Source organism: Podarcis raffonei, chromosome Z (assembly GCF_027172205.1).
Source record: "Podarcis raffonei isolate rPodRaf1 chromosome Z, rPodRaf1.pri, whole genome shotgun sequence".
Classification (NCBI taxonomy): domain Eukaryota; kingdom Metazoa; phylum Chordata; class Lepidosauria; order Squamata; family Lacertidae; genus Podarcis; species Podarcis raffonei.
The window spans coordinates 46279926-46297179 of NC_070621.1; the positions used below are offsets into that span (position 1 = coordinate 46279926).

Genomic DNA, 17254 nt, shown 5'->3' on the forward strand with positions numbered 1-17254 from the left:
CGCACGTGCGAGTGGCAAAACCCGGAAGTAACCCTTTCCGGTACTTCTGGGTCGCTGTGGGATGCAACCTGAAAATGCGCAACCTGAAGCAAATGTAACAAGACATATGACTGTACACCATGAAATGGAGAACCTTCCCCCAACCAGGTTTGCTGGTGGCAGATGTAGTTCAGGAGGGCACTTGGCTGGAACAAGGGACTATCCTTGGGAAATCTTGCAAGTAGAGGAGTGTCCTCTCTAAAGCAGGACACCTGACCACCCGCATCCTCTCTGTATGCATCTGACAATATGGATGAAGTATAGTAACTGTCACCAACTTTGTAAGGCGGTTGTAGGAATTCTTGAGCTTAGGTATGAGAAGCATCTGAGCACTTGAAATGTATGACACCATGGTTAAGTTTTAAAGATTCATGGGCACTTGAAGCCAATGAGCCTCCACCTGACTCTTCTGTCTCCTGAGGGGAATATAGATAAAATATGTGGCTTTCACAGGCAGCTTGTGGTTTAGTTATGCGAGGCCTGGATTAGGGAGAAGGGGGGGGGAGAGAGAATCTAGTGGTGTCTGCATTGTTTTGTTCCTTGGGGAGTGATCTTTCAATTAATGCAGGTAAAGCCAGCAAGTAGGGCCACACTGGCGCCTTATGGCGCAACTGGTGGGTGCAATTATGGTGTGTGCATGATAATGTCAAATGCCACCAAAAACACAAGCCAAAGAATTTGCAAACTGCGCTCTCTTGAACCCAGTGCTCACACTGCAATTGGTGAGAGCACCAATTAAACACCGCTCCTCCTGTTCCTGCATTCTAAACAAAGGAATGTGTCTTAGGTTAAGCACAAGCTTTTCTTAAACTGCATTACACATCATTAAGAAATACAAAAAGGCTACCTGCCCGAATGAGCTCAAATGCTCCCGTCTTCGTTACCTGTCGCTGACAGTGGACACTAGTGGAATATTCTGTGCAAAGTGCTGCTCCTTTCTGTTTTCCAGCTGAGGCTCACTGAACAAGCCCACATACAAAAACCACACACACAGGCACAAAGCTGTGTATGTGTGTGCGCACAAACAGAAGCTGCAGCAATGCTGTTATCAAGCCAACTTGCTGGTGGCTCTAGAAGAGGTTTGGTCTGGGGGGGGGGCAAATGGCTGAACCCCACAAATGTGTTGGCTTGTTACCCAGTTACAAGTGGGGTGGTGTAGGGTGGGTGTTAGAGGAGGGGTAGTACCTCTGGTGGGGGGCATGCCATGCTCCTTCTGGGGTAGTTTGTCCACCTTTGGTCCCCACCGAAAATGTTTATGTTAAGATAAAATTGCACTAAAATGCTAACTTTTTTCATGTGGACTTAAAAAATAGCAATCACAGACTGATGTGGACATGTGGCCAACTGAACCTAAGATTGGGAAAACGTGAAACAGAGAGAATCTGAAATTGACAGATATGTGCACTTCAGCAGGGGTGTGGATGAGCTGTCCTACCCTCTAAACTCTGATAACCACCTCTTTCTGACAAAGAGAGAGATCTTCAGCTATCGCCTAACCATTGCCCCCACTGAAGGAGCACCAGACAATCATTCTGGACTATTAAACAGCAATCTGCCAAAGGGAAATGGCCATTCAGGAAGCAGGAACACCATTTAGGATGCAATAATATGTTCTGCTTTTTTCTGTTTCCATGCATCACGCAGCCATGTCTCACTTAGCCACAGTGTTTGCACAATGTCCCTTCTCAAGTTCCTTCACCTGCTCACTGATGAGTCAAGATCCATAGGCAGCTATGTTCACAGAATGATATGTACTTGAAGTAAAATTGCTTTTGCTACTTAGCACAATACCCTTTTCTGTATGCAAAAAGCTCGGAATATATATTAAAATATTCTTTCCTGGCCAAATGTTGCAAGGTTGGAAAGAATGAAACACACTGTTAATTTCCCCCTTCCTTTTTATGAGGCTTTCCAGAGCCACGAGCGTGGCAGGGAACAAAGGCAATGTTGGCTGTCCAAAGGAGACTTCCAGGAAACAAGCTCATGGAGCACAATGAAACTGAATAGAAGGCTCTCTCTCTCCCCACTTCCCTGATGCTTTCAGCATGATTCATTGGTTGTGTGTTAATTGGGTTATAGATCCTCAAGGATGTTTCTGGAGAAAGTGTTTGGCTCAGGCAACATTGCAAGCAAGCCTTTCTGCAGTTTCTTCCAAAACTTAGAAACATATGAAACAGGTTCATGGGATCAGACCCAAGCTTCATGGAGTGTCCGTAGTACAGTGGTAAAACACCAGCTTTGCGTGCAGGACGGGGGTGGGGGAAGCATTCTTTTTTCTTGCCAGCTTCAGGGTCACATTCACTCAGGAACAAGCTTACAAGGGCCACATGCCAGGGTTTGTAGGGCCACAGGCAAAAATGAGTAGAGCAATAGAGGTGGCACTTTCGTCTTCTTCTTCTTCTTCTTCTTCTTCTTCTTCTTCTTCTTCTTCTTCTTCTTCTTTATACCCCGCCTTCCCCGGCCAAAACCGGGCTCAGAGCAGCTAACATCAAATGTTTAACACATTAACATAAAATCAGACAATCAATTAAAATACCTCCTAAAATCAAATCAAGGGACGCGGGTGGTACTGTGGGTTAAACCACAGAGCCTAGGACTTGCCAATCAGAAGGTTGGCGGTTCGAATCCCCACGACGGGGTGAGCTCCCGTTGCTCGGTCCCAGCTCCTGCCAACCTAGCAGTTCGAAAGCACATCAAAGTTCAAGTAGATAAATAGGTACCACTCTGGCAGGAAGGTAAACAGCATTTCTGTGCGCTGCTCTGGTTCACCAGAAGCGGCTTAGTCATGCTGGCCACATGACCTGGAAGCTGTACGCCAGCTCCCTTGGCCAATAAAGCGAGATGAGCGCCGCAACCCCAGAGTGGTCCATGACTCGACCTAATGGTCAGGGGTCCCTTTACCTTTACCTTTAAAATCAAATCAGGATCAGAATAAAATCCAGTCAGATTGCAACCCGCAGATTAGGGTTGGGGACCTTAAATGCTCACCAGGCCCAACTGTTTGTGTTGAACTTATATGAGCCTGTGAGAAAAATTGGGAGGTCACTTTCATGCAAGTTCTTATGAAAGGGGAGAGGGAGTCAGACTGAACCCCGACCAAAGGCCTGGCGAAGCAGCTCTGTCTTGCAGGCCCTGCGGAAAGATGTAAAATCCCGCAGGGCTCTGGTCTCTTGTGACAGAGCTTTCTAAGATGTTATTATTTGCGGACCATTTGCGGACCTGGGGCATACCAGGAGAGGCAGTCTCGTAGGTACGAGGGTCCTAGGCCGTATAGGGCTTTAAAGGTTAAAACCAGTACTTTGTAACTGATCCTGATACCTTTACATGGTAAGCTACATTCCAGCCTACCAATGATGCCCCCGCTCCATGTAGTGAGTTAGGAATGCAAGGTCTACCTGCTGGATCAGGCCAATGGCTCATCTAGTCCTGGGTCTTGTTCTCACAGTGGCCACCCAGATGCCTCCAGGAGGAGGCAGTGGATAACCATTGTGACTAGTAGCTATTAACTGTGTAGGAATGGCTACAAGAAATTCAGCTGCCATGACAAGATAAAATGTTGGGTGTTGTCCACCTGTTAAGCAGTAGCTAAAGGACAGGGCCGGTTCTACCATGAGACAAAGTGAGGTGGCTACTTTGCTGCAGAGGTTGGGGCACTTCCAGGGTCTGCATGCCAGTGGCACTGAGGGCCAGAGGCAAAACTGGGGGGCAGCAATTGCTGCAGCTGATGCCTTTCCACAGTGGAATGCATTTCAAGCATACAAATGTCAGAGGTGCCTCCATACTCCATCCAGGAAAGCAAGAGGCATGATCATGTGCTTGGCACAATGTGGCCAGCAAAAGCACTTAAGAACTGCAGAGGGAGGGGCATGGCTTAGGTAGAGTGTCCAGGGCCAAACAGCAAGGCATAAAGGGCTGCATCTGGTGCCTGGGCATAAGGCTCCCTACCCCCTTGTATAAAAGGTAAGTGGCCTGAGTTGAAAGTCATCTATTGAGAACTTTCAGCTCTGATTTGGGGTCTGGGGTGGGTGGGCCAAAAGGAGGACTGGAGGAGAGAGTTTGGAGGGAGGCAAAACTCACCATCCTTAGCGAGGTGTCTCACATAAGCCCCACCAAATGGTAGCCATCATATTTCTCTCTCACACCTGCCCAAAGCTCCCGTCTGAGAAATCCTTCAGTGACCATCTATCAGAAGTGACCATGTAGCAACCTTACTTTAAAGTGGGGAAGAGGAACCTGGTGCCCTCCAGATGTTATTGGACTCCAGTTCCCATCACCCATAGCCATTTGCCATGCTGGCTGGGGCTTATGGGAGGTGTAGTCTAACAATATCTGCAAGGCCACAGGTTACCGACTCCTGCCTTAAAGTATTGAACAGGTAAACTGCAGGCAATGAATAATTCTGACACATTTAGAAGGATGCCTTCCCACTTTAAATATTTCTGTGCTTTCAGCAATCAAATGGATAGTATTGAAACTTTCCATAAAGCCTTTCTCTGTGTATAATGGAGAGCATCACTGGACTCAGTTGGGTCCTGGTCCACAAGGCATCTGGTTCACCACAGTGAGAACAGGACACTGGTCTAGATGAGCCTTTGGTATGATCCAGCAGGGGTGCCTTTATGTGCAGAGCCCCAAATTTTTAAAAAGTGGGCCTCGGCCAGTGCTTTAAATGGAAAACAGCTTTGGCTTCTTTGTGGATGTTGTTCCCTTTTGCATCAAAATGTCAGACTATCTGACAAAATGTGTTGCACTGTGTGAAGTTGGTTGGATCCATTTTCCCATGAAGACAGGCCAAGGTGAAGGAGCCTTTTTAGTTGAGAAAACCAACCAACCAACCAACCAACCAACCACCTAACCAACCATACAACTATAAAGGGACTGAGATTTATAAAATTATGTTTGGTGTAGAAAACATGGATACAGATTGTTTTCTTAACTCCCTACCAGTACCCCAGGGAATTATAGAATTATTTGGTCATCCACCAAGGTAGGCAGGGAGTTTTGGATGTGATCACAGGCTGAGAAGACATGGTGTGCCAGGAGACTCAGTCCTAAGCCAGGAGTCTTCCCTGGGGGATCCCCTACGTTTCTTTATTTCCAGCAAGATTTACTATGTAATTTTTGAATATAATAAGAATGTGCATATACTTTTGGAAGATGAGCCTATGCAAATAAAATAATAGTTATAACAACAGCCCCTCCTCATTGGCACCCCTGCTTCACAGTCTTGAGGCTGTTTTTGAGAAGTGGCTCAGTTTCACTCGGACCCCTGGAAAGCTTCTGAGTAACACAAAAGCATCACTGACGGAGCTGCATTGCCCCTGTCAGAATTCTGACATCTTAAGCTTGCTGCACACATGGAATCAGCTTTACAGAGACAATTATCTCACTCTTTGCCGAGGAAGCAGATGCTTTGCAGTAGCACAGTATCATTCCCAGCTTGTCACTGGGGTGCTATAAGTGAAATGGGGGTGTGATGCAAAATGCAATAATTATATTTAGTTGCCCAAGAGCTGAGACAAGGACAGCAAAGTTTTGGGGCTGTTTTAATTGCTGGAGCAGCCTGGGCGGGGGGGATGGGGTAAGAACACAGATTAAACTGTATACTTTTGTACTTGCTCCTTGTTTTTTAAAAAATCAAACATTTCCTGTAAGGTGTGTGTGTGAGAGAGAGAGAGTGTGGGGTGTGTGTGACTAAAATTGGGGTTTTCAGAAAGCTTTGAGGGTGCCCTGTAGGCTGTAGTACCAGCCTGCCTGGGAACTAGTCAGCTGACCCCTCCCCCCAAAGCCGATTAGATCTTCTTCTCGGTCTGCCTGCCTGGGCTTAAACCTTTGTCACTAGTTAGATCTTGCCTGACTTTGACTTCACAACTTCCCCCAGCTCCCTCTGATCCCTGGTTCTTGCTTTGGAAGTCAATCGCTACCAGTACTCAAGGATGACGGGACAGTAAAGTCCTCTTAACTGTGTACTAGCATTTCCAAAGGGAATGCTCTGCAAGCACATTCCTGCTGCCTAGTACCTTAACAGAGTTTGAAAACTTTCTTACACCTGGAAATAAAGACTTCATCACCCCACTTTCTAAAGCAGAGGCAATTTATAGCTCATTGATGTGGTGATATCTTCATTTCATGACAGGCATTTATCTTTAGCAGTCATGATATACAGTTATAAGCAAAAGTGCTGCGGTATTAACTTTGCGTACCAGTGTCAGAAATATAATGATTACCCCCCTCCAGCTCTTCACTGTGCTTGCTGATTTGAGTTATATTTCATGCCTTTTAATGTGGTGGACATCAAGGCAACTGTGTCACACTGGTTGGTGTAAGACGAGTGTGTGTTTGCATGTCAGAGAGAAAGGAAGAGGGAGAGGGGGAGGGAGGGAGAAAGATATTGGCTTATATGGTTGCTGAGTTCTGCCACACTCTACTGTGACCAAAACACAGAATCCGGGGTGGAGCTATGCAGCTGAAGGAGCAGACTATGTAAATAAGGGTCTCCTTGATTCCTCATAGCTACTAAATGTAAGAAATGAAAATCAGGCAAGGCTAAAATATTGGAGGGACAGAAAAGCACACATGGGGAAAGAGTAGCAGAATAGCAACATTGTCCAATGACATCCACTTTTGTGTCATGCAACACTTCACTGTTGTCAAAGAAATTTAATGCAACATGGCAGTAGATCGATCATAAAGTCACCGTTCCATAACAACTGGTAATGTAATGTAAAATGAACATTAGAAACTGGGATAGAAGATCTAGCATTATAACCAGGATAACTAACTCAATAATCCCTATGTTTGAATGCACTTTCAGAGTTATGGATGTGACTCTTACACTCCACAGACATTCCTCCATTCAGGCAAGCAAAATGAAATTCTCACAGTTCAACGACACATTCCAGCCAGGCACAGGCACTCAAAAACTGGACCAATGAGGAGTCTGACCTGGGGATGGGCAAACCCTGAGGAAAGTTTCAGGGGCCACATTCAGCCTGGCGTCTAAGGTTCCCCACCTTTGCTCTGAAGAAATCCATCTCCATATCCCTCATTCAAGTAGCTGCACTCACAAAGTTCATAAGACTTTATTGACTCCACTGCATAACTCCCTCCTGTGTGCTTGACCTTTTGTGGCTTACATGACTTTCTCTCACACACCTGCAACATTTCCTAGCTCACCAGACTATATTGCCAATGCCCCCTTTGACGGAAGGCTGTTAAACATTTCACTCTAATGGGTGTGCTGGAGTAGTATTTAAGATTGTGGACTTGTGTGTGTTCATTGGCTCCATTAAATTGTCTATATCTGCCACTGCATCAAGAAACAGACTTCCATGGGTGTGCATGTTGTTGTTGTTGTTTTAAAAAAGCCAGGCTTATTGTGATTCTGGGTTCTTCAACAAATTCCTTTCCTGGCTTTAGACCATTCATCATGTTAAGAGATGTTTTACTGTGTTTTACAGCGATGGCATCAATCATATCACAGGGAAAGTCCCCTCTGCATTCAAATAATATTTTATGACAATTTCAGATTCCAGGAATGGCTTCCAAACGGTGAGAATACAGAGCTAGTCAGCAGGTTGAGAAAAATTGTGTGGTGTAGCCCTTTGGGAACTGGAACCATGACACTTCTCCATCTGCTGGGAATTTTTTTTCATGGGCCATGGATCACATTCCCAGGAGCCACATGACAGGTGGAGCCAGAGGCAGAAGTGGGTGGAGCAATCAATGTGACTCTTAATTCTGTACAGTGTATTACATTCCACTCATACAAAGGATGGGTCTCCAGCCTCCATCATGACAACCAAGATACAGGATCAGAGTTTAAGGAATGAAGGCAAAAGCACTTCCAGGGGGTACAGGTCAGGACTTTTGAGGGTTGTGGCATGGCCTCAGGAGATTCCCAAGCACCATAAAGAGGTATCAAGGGCCACATTTGGGCCCCAAACCTGAAGATCCCACCACTGATCTACTGATGGGCAGCAACTCTATGGATTTTCAGACAACTGTTTTCTGTAGGCCTACCTGGAGATGCTGGGGACTGAACCTGAGACTTTTGACATTCCAAGCATGAGCTCTTACCACTGAGCTACAACTCTGACCTCCTACATTTTTCAGTATTTTTATGCCAATCCTTGGCATCTCCAGCAGTTTTCAGAATGGAGCCCTGGAGGCAGTGCTGAACTAGATGGATCAATACCCTGGCTCAGTACAACTCAGCATATTATCACCGTATCATACTTTCCTATCCATCAAGGCATGCAGAAAGTCCCAGGTTCAATCTTTGACATCCCCAGGCAGAGACCCCTGTCTTAAATCCTGGAGAGCTGCTTCCAGTCAGTGTAAATAATAATGAGCTCAATGGACCAATAACCTGACTTGGTCTAATGCAACTTGCTATGTTCCTGCTTAAACCAGCCCTTTATGCAGACCCATAACAACTGGGACCTTGCATTATTTTTTTAGGACAAGGAACATAGCCCAGCTGTAGCACACATACTCAGCATGCAGAAGTTCAATTCCTGACTATCTCCATCTAGGTTTCGGAGGGACATCTGTCTGAAACCCAGCTACTAGTCAATGTTGTTGATGCTGAGTCAACTCAACCAATGGTCTGACTTGGTATAACACAACATCCTGTGCCAAACTAAACAGAGTGTCTTAGTGGGGTGTGGGTCTTCACTGAAATGACAGGGGCTGTAACCCAGAGGCGTAGCGTGGGTTGCTGGCACCCAGGGTGGGGTAAGTGTTGCACCCTCCTGGTGGAATGGGCAGCGGTCAGTCCCTTTGCCTGCCAGCGTCTCAAGGAAGTCTTTCCTTACAAACTAGCTCCAACCTGGGAGCAGAGATAAGGCAGAGAAACAAGAAGTCAGGAGTGGGTTATACAGAGGACAGAAATGATGAAAATTCAGAAAGTGCAGATAAGTTGATGTGAAAGCTGAACAGAGATGCAATGAATGTTTGTGAATTGCCACTTATGAAGTGAATATTCACTGCTGTAGAGAAATGTCCCAAGCAAGTAATGTATTGCCTGATCAATGGAGGAGAGAGGAGAAGTCGGAAAATCACCCTACCTAACGCAGAACATCCAGAAAATCCCATGCTTTGAAGAGGTTGGCAGGGCTGGCGCACAAAAGTCTGACATGATATGTGGCAGTTAGCCAGGACAGGCTGTGCAATGGATGGAAGAACCAAAGGGCAGTGGCAGCACCAGGGAGTCTGAAACAGCTGGTCAGTGCTTTGAATCAGAGACTAATAATTCAAGGTGCTGGTTTTAACCTTTAAAGCCTTAAATGGCTCAGGACCACAATACCTGAAGGACCACCTCACTCCATATAAACCATCCCAGACACTGCGATCATCATCTGAGGCCCTCCTTCGTGTGCCTCCTCCTCAAGAGGTCCAGAGGATGGCAACACAAGAATGGGCCTTCTATACCGGCTCCCTATCTGTGGAATGCTCTCCTCAGAGAGGTTCACCTGGCACCTTCATTAGGTGCAAGGCAAAAGTGTTCCTCTTCAACCACACTGTTGGCTGATTAATATTCTACAGCCTTTTAAATGTAACTGTGGGAAGGGGGGGTGTTGTTTTGCTGTTTTGTTTTTACTTATTTGCTTGCTTTTATCCTGTATTTTATTCTGTGAATCCCCCTGAGATCTTATAATGAAGGGCAGTACATAAATCTAAAAAATAAAATAAAAGGGAAAAGATCCTGATGAACAGAATTGTCCAGATCATGTGATGGCTGTTATTCAAGAAGGCAGCAATATCCATCAAGAAAAAATTGAAGGTTTCAAACTTACTTTATTTATTTAACTTAAAAAATCTTGTATATGACTATTCATTTGCATGTGTGTGTGTGATTTACAACTGTAGAAAATAAAACCATACAATAAAAATATTTTTAAAAATAGAAACCAGACACTGGCTAGCTATTGTGGAAATAGGTATTCTTAATTGCCTGCATAAGCCTGGTGGAATGGAAAAGTTTTCAGAAGGCTTTTGGAAACTGGCACAGAAGCTGCCAGCAGACTCTCTGTTGGCAGAGTATTCCTACGGTACTTTTCTGAGGACACTATATGGCTGAGTTTCTTGCTGTTGTCAAGTGAGCCTCGCCAGCTTGGTGAATATCCAGTGATGCTCCTGCTGATGACCTGTGCTCAGTCTGGAATATAAGGGTTCAGGCAGTCCCCGAGGGACCCTGGACCTAAGTCGTTCTGGGCTTTTGTAAATTAATACATCTCTACAAAACAGGGAGGAGAGGGAGCAAGAGAGAAACTAAGATCTTCTTGTTCTTTTTCTCTCTCTTGCAAGTGTCCTAGTTTCAGAGTCATTTTGTCAGATTAATCCCAAGCAGAAATATTTGCTTTCTCTCCCCCCCCCCCGCACCTTTAGCAAGCTCTGTGCAGAACTAAATTTTTGGCATGACATTTTGTGGTGGTGGGAAGGGGGAATTACTAGCTTTGAAGACAACCTCCAGCTTCTCCCTGCTGCTACGAAGTTTCATGAAAGCTCGCTTCTTAGTGATATCAACTCTGCCATGCTTTGCTAAATTCCCTTGAAATAAAAACTGGCTCTTATTTTTAAGAGCAGTTACCCAGCAACACAGCCTCATGCCCTCCCGGATTTCTGTTGCCTTCCTCCTCCACAACTCCCTCCCCACCAAAAAACAACAACCCTGCTTTGTTCTGCTGTTAACTTTATGTGCTGCTTTTAAGTGGTGCATTCGGGTGAGTGTGTTAATGATCATTACCAATGACTGTCTGTTACCCTGCGAAGCGTTTCCTGGTGATTAAAGGGGGCATGCAAACAGACAATTGAACCATAGAGCAGGCCAAAGGCCACAGCCTGAGGCTGACTGCCTAATCCCATGGCCTGATTACTTCTGCAAAAGTCATTAAGGTTTTGACGGGCAAATAAAACAATGGACCAGTTCTGCGTCCTTCTTCTAGACCTGGAACAAATTGTCTATGTGGTTTGCAATTGATGTGGGCGCTTGCAGAACCGACTGCTCTTCCATACTAAAATGTGGCAGGGGGCACCCCTAGTATTTTATAGTGAGGCTAGGCTAGTCCTCTTTTTCCTTCCACTCCAGTTCTCCTAAATAAAGGATTTTTGAGGGGATGGCCCCTGGCTTATTACATACCCTCCAACATTTCACTGATGAAAATAGGGAGGTCCCATTCCATAATGATAATTTTAATATATATACCCCCAACATCTTACTGGGTTGCCCCAGCACTCTGGGCAGCTTCCAACATATAAAAACATAATTAATTTAAAAAATAAACTTCCCTATACAGGATTGGGGGTTGGACAACTCTGTACCCTCCAACATTTCTCCAATGAAAATAGGGACATCCTAAGGAAAAGCGGGACATTCCAGGATCAAATAAGAAACCGGGGATGGCTTCTCTAAATCAGGGATGTCCCTTGAAAATAGGGACACTTGGAGGGTATGTGATTAAATTCCTTCCATATTAAGGATGAGCAAATGTGTGGATTTGTTTCCTGTCTGTTATTCATCTCCTGCCTCATCTTAACTCAGTTTGCCACAATTCTGCATTAGTTGGTGATTATTAATTTTTAATTCCTTGGATTAAGCCATTGGTACGTTTCTCCTAATAGAAACGTATGCAATTTCTCCTAATATAACTCTCTCACTTTTGTAAGTGATTTCCCCATATGTAAAGGAATTTGTATGCTATTTTCATTTAACATACACATTCTTATCCATGTTTTGTCCCTGTTACACACTTTCGGCTGAATTACTGAGTTGAAAAATTTGAAAGAAGCATTAATTTCATGTGTTATTCTGGGAAGTGCAAATTAGGTAGGTTTGCATTAAAATTCAAACTGAGCTGATTTTCTCCTCATCCCTCTTCCTGATGAAAGCCTGCATGTTCAGCTCTGTTCATCCCATTTCTTTTCTGCAAGGCCTTTGGAACAGCAAGCCATGAGAGCAAACTGTTCAAGTATTTTCTCCTTGTCACAACCTGCTGTTCTGCAGCACAGTCTGAGGTGCTTAGATGTACAGCACTTATTCCACAAACAGTACTTACTGGGATGGTGACCTTGGGGTTTTTTTGGGGGGGGTTCTTTGGGCACCCTTGCTTTTAGTATCTATTTCTGTTATTCTTGTGTGAACTGCTTGGGGGACCTAGACTTAAAAATGGGAAACACATTTTTAAAACAACTTCATTTGCAAATTTCACTCAAGGCTGTGGACTTCGCAACACTCAAACATCTCACAGGCTATGGAACTGGATTTCAAGGGGCACTTGTCTAGATCATGAAACCTGCTGATTTTTATTTTTTGAAATCCTGAAGTTTAGAAATCAGCTGCCAATGGATATGCATGAGGTTAAGGTTTTGAAAAAATTACTCCCCTGGTGGGCACCAAGTGTTTGCATTTTATAATGCCTCCTGCAGAGCAGATTCGTTTGGAGAAAGCTAGTTATGCCCATTTGTTTCAATATGTCTGCTATGAGTAGGACAGATGAAAGAAAGTGCTTCTTCATGTAGTTAAACTACAGCAAGATTCTACTATGTTCTTACAACTAGCAATTCTATAGATATAGGACCATGTGTTACCAGTGCTGAAATTACAACACTAGCTGCCAGTGAGCTAATGGGCCCAATTCAAAGTGGTAGAACCAGCATGTAAAGCCCCAACGGGCTTGGGACCTGAGTGCCTTCCCTGGTATCAACCATCTTGGACTACAATCAGCAGGTGAGGCCTTGGTGGTAGTTCCATGACTGGGGAATTTTTGCAATAAGGAAAGTGAAAGGAACACAGAAGGGGAAGTGTGGGATAGCCCTTTCTTTGATGCAACACCATCATGTGACATCTCCACAAACATATCAGATTGATCTGGAAATAGCCAACATTTGCCTAACTGCCCTGCCAATAACACAGGATGCAGTGCAAGCAGGAATCTTGATACCCCAAAGGCCTAACCCGTAGTTTGGAATGTCCCTGACAATATGCTCTGAAACATTATTTGGTCTCATGGCAGGCTTCCAGGGGTTCCTCAGCATATGAGCTGACACGGAAGTATTTTCTGGAATGTAGAATGCAGTGTTTGAATTATTAGGGGATGGGGTAAACCATGAGATCCCCCCACCCCACCCCACCCCAACATGCTCCCTCTCTTTGCGCCTTCTGGAACGAACTGTAAATTTGAATGCCAGTGAATGATGATCCGTCTTCTGAAAAAAAAGTACCTTGGCCTATAGAGTCTAATAGCAATATGATGTGAGTAATGCTGGGTATCTGTGCAAATTGCTCATTGCTGTTCTGAATATAAAATGAGTAGCTCTGGCCATTAAAACCTGCATGATATCTTAGCTGTTACTGTATGTAATCTGCATGCAAAATATAGCCATGTATTCCACTAAAATGGTAGCAAAAAAGAGAGGTTATATGTGGTATAGATACCTTGTATTCAGTCTTTTCCTGAATAGATTTTTAAGATATGTAAGCTACCTTTCTTAACACAGTATCCCTTCTTAGACAATGCTAGAAAGACTGGTGTAAGCATGGAAATATAGAAGTAAATGACTCCTATCCTCTTGTCTCCTCTTCCTCTGCCATCATAAGCCAGAGTACGTTAATTCTCGTCATTCTTTTCTTTTTCTCTCTACCAATGTTTTCCCCTCCCCTCCTCTCCCTGCTCCCATGTCCTTCTCTGCCCCTCCCTGTATCATTATAGAGTTGATTTGCTTCTCTAGATTTTTTTTCTTTGTTTTAGTTTTATTTTTTCCCTTTCGTTCTAACTTAAGTTCATTTTGTTATGTGGTGACCGCAGTTATGGATGACGCTCCCCCCGGCACACAGGAATATATTATGTTACGGCAAGATTCCATCCAATCTACGGAATTAAAGAAAAAAGAATCCCCCTTTCGTGCTAAATGTCACGAAATCTTCTGCTGTCCTCTGAAGCAAGTGCACCTCAAAGAGAACACAGAACCTGAAGGTTTGTGCACCACGAGATCCATGTTCGTTTTCTTTTTCCCGGTTTTTAAATTTTTTATTTTCCTTTCCTTTGTTTTTGTTTTTTTCGGAGAGAGCGTGCCTGTCCTACGGATTGTGTCTTGTGTGTTCTTTGGCCTGTGTTTAATATAATGCAACTGGATGCAGCAATTTGCCTGGGGTTCATGTATCACCCTCTGCTACTTTGCTTGCTTGTTAATGTCTGATACGAGTCATGGGCCACTGTATAAAATATAATTCACTGATATAGGAAAACCTTTTGTGGGTGTGTGGGTGTGTGGGGGTATGTGTGTATGTATGTATATATGTATATATATACGTATATGTATATATATAAATATATATATATATAATAGTTGACAATGCTTTAAAAATTACTGATCAAAACTTTTATTTCTGTCCATTTTCATCATTACACTTGCCTTTTGGCTGCCAAAACTTGCTTGCTTTTTCTAAAACAGCATCTTAACAGCTCCCTCTTCTCTCTCTTCACCTGAGAAGTTCTCCTCCACCTTAGTATTTCAAAGTTGCACTCAGCTGGGAATAAATATTAGATCGCACTTAAAGCTGGATTCTCTGACACTTTTACACTTCATAAAGCTTTTGCGCATTGCTGTCCCAAAAAAAGGCTTATAAAAGCTGTAGTTTGGCAAAGCAGGATAAGTTGAATGTACTGCACGCCCGGTTGCATTTTGGAGAAGTTCTGTGCATGCAGTAGAGCTAATGTCTGAGTGGAATGTTTCCTTTTTATTTTCCAGAGATGGTAATCAGGTATGGGTGACCACTTGCTTGCTTGTTCCCCAGAAACTATTAATAAGGAAATGTGTCTTGTTAGCCTGTCAGTTTGGGGTATATATGAGCTTAAACATCCACCCTCTCCAGACAACCTAATTCTTGATTTTCTGTAATGCTGTTTTTATATGTTTTCCACTACTGCCTCAATTCCTATCTGGTAAGACTTTGCACGTTTTACATGAGCTTCTATATATGGTCCAATAGCAGATGTCTTTATAACAAAGAAAGAGTGCATTTCAGAAGTTATAAATATATAGGATTGGATCCTACTCTGACTGATACAGGTGTGATAAAATGAGGGTTTGTGCAACACAATTTCCGTGTCACAACTGTCTGGTTTCTACAGTCACAATGTGTACACATGGGGCACATCAGTGTATGTGATGCTTCACAGCTACATCAGCAAAATGGAGTAAGTCTCTGCCCTCAATGAGCTTTCATACTGCTAGTGGTACTCCTCTTTCCATTATCCAGTTCTGTAGGTTTCCAGTATGCATGTGTGTCCCCAAAATAAACATAGTGGTGCTTTAAAGTTAACATGAACAAAACAGACAGGTGACTGATTTCAAGGAGCTTACATATTTCTAATGGGCCTCATTGCATTATCCCATTCTATGGCCATATAACTATCTCATAGCCAAATAGGCCCATGAAGATTGCATATGTAACATGATAGTTTTTGCAGTTTTAAATGGAAAATATGATTGCCTGTTTTGTCAGAAGATAGGTTGCAATAAACACTTTCAAGAAGTCTCAGAGGCACATGTGTTTTTTCTTTTGCCTGCACCTATGTTTGTCTAGGATTGTTGCTGTTACCCACAAATGTAGATCTTTGCTTTACTAAATATTACAGGAACAACATCTATAGCTATGGAAAAGGAACAACAGTGAAATCTTTCTTTTCTTTTGGGTAGATTGTAGCTCAGTTTAATGCTTTCAGTGGCATGGACATGTGAGATGGGCAACTTCTGAGAGATTTAATTCATGCAGCTACATGTGTAATAAAAGTGGAACAGTTCCTGAATCTCTGAATTGTATTATCTTTCATGTCAAAGCAATGGCCTTTGGTTTTAGATTTAGATGTTCAAAAAACAACAATTGCTCTTCAAACAAACTGGCCAGAAACTACAAATGTCAGTGAGTTGTGGCTGGCAAGAGTTGGCAATTTCAGACAACATTTGGATTATTTTTTTGGTTTCATTTGTATTCATGCATAGTTTTTTGCAAGGAGAAGCTTAGAAGTTCTAGAAAATTATCCTTTACTAACCATTGTGTTGCTTGCTTTTTTTCCCAAAAGAAAAAGTGATGCTACTGATGTCAGAGAGAAACATGCATTGTTTTAGAAATAACAGAGTTGTTGAGTGTTTTAAGTTGAATTTTTAACACTACTTGGTTAATGAACATTCAGTTTGGTGTTATCGCTCCTGGTTATAACTTGTGTTTGTAGCAATATTTGTATATTATTGCTACAAGTATGAAGCATCTATTTATAGAAGGCACTAGGGTCTTGATATACATGGGGTCATATCAGACAATACCCTTTTGCTGATCCTACCATTATGCAGGGTGGAGAACAAATGTCTGTCATCCCTGTCTGCCATCCTGATAATGCCATTCACTGGGACAAAATGTTTGATTTTTGGTTCATGTGTGAAAAATGCAAGATGTGTAGGTCAAAATCATGTAGTCAATCTCCTGGTTGAAAAACAAAAACAAAGCCTCCATCAGAGGTTTAATCACAGAATTTGGGGGTTCTAACCTTACTAGGTTTTGCTCACATGAGACTGCCTTGTTTAATTGAGTGCTTGCTAATCTCTCAACTGCTCATGTATTGTCATTCTTTAAAAGAAAAGAAAGCCTGACTCATTATACGCAAAAATTATGAATATTATTCATGTAATATGTATAAAGGTGAAGTCCCACACTGTGCTATATTTCTTCAGCATATTTATATTAATACATGCATATTTTAATACAGTTATATACACTGCTTTATGCATCTGTTTAAGTGCTTGTTGCATTGGAAAACCTGGAATAAAAATGTGTACACTGCATTTAATAATGCATATAATCAAGCATATTATGTGTGAGCACTCTCACTATGTTTAATGGAACTGGGATGGGGGTAGAACCGTGCATTTTGTTGAGATTAAGGAGTGGAGTGAGGAATCCATTTGGATAAACTCAACATTGCGATTATGAGAAAATTCCACCCCCTTCTTACACAGATTGAATTTCTATGTGCATTGGCTTTTGTCCTGGGATGTATTTGCTCCCTTGCCTCCATGTGATGGGTCAGATTGGTGAAGAGGCATCACCAAGTGGCCTGCTTGTTCCTTAACAAATGTAATTAGCACATGACAATATTAATCTCTTTTCCTTGGGATATTTGTAGAATTGAGCTCGAGATGGGCAGCTACCAGATGC

At 43.1% G+C, this 17254-nt stretch overlaps 1 protein-coding gene across 6 annotated transcripts in view; it reads left to right on the top strand.

Moving 5' to 3' along the window:
• Positions 1–17254, top strand: part of FGF13 (fibroblast growth factor 13) — a 220767-nt gene that overhangs the window by 103312 nt on the left and 100201 nt on the right. For 3 of the 6 annotated variants that reach the window (XM_053374876.1, XM_053374877.1, XM_053374875.1), the window contains one exon: positions 13752–14015. The exons of 1 other annotated variant lie outside the window; for it this stretch is intronic. In XM_053374876.1, coding sequence (XP_053230851.1) covers positions 13752–14015 — 264 coding nt within the window. The remainder of the gene's footprint in view (positions 1–13751; positions 14016–17254) is intronic. 2 more of the 6 variants (XM_053374882.1, XM_053374878.1) reach the window with 2 other exon arrangements.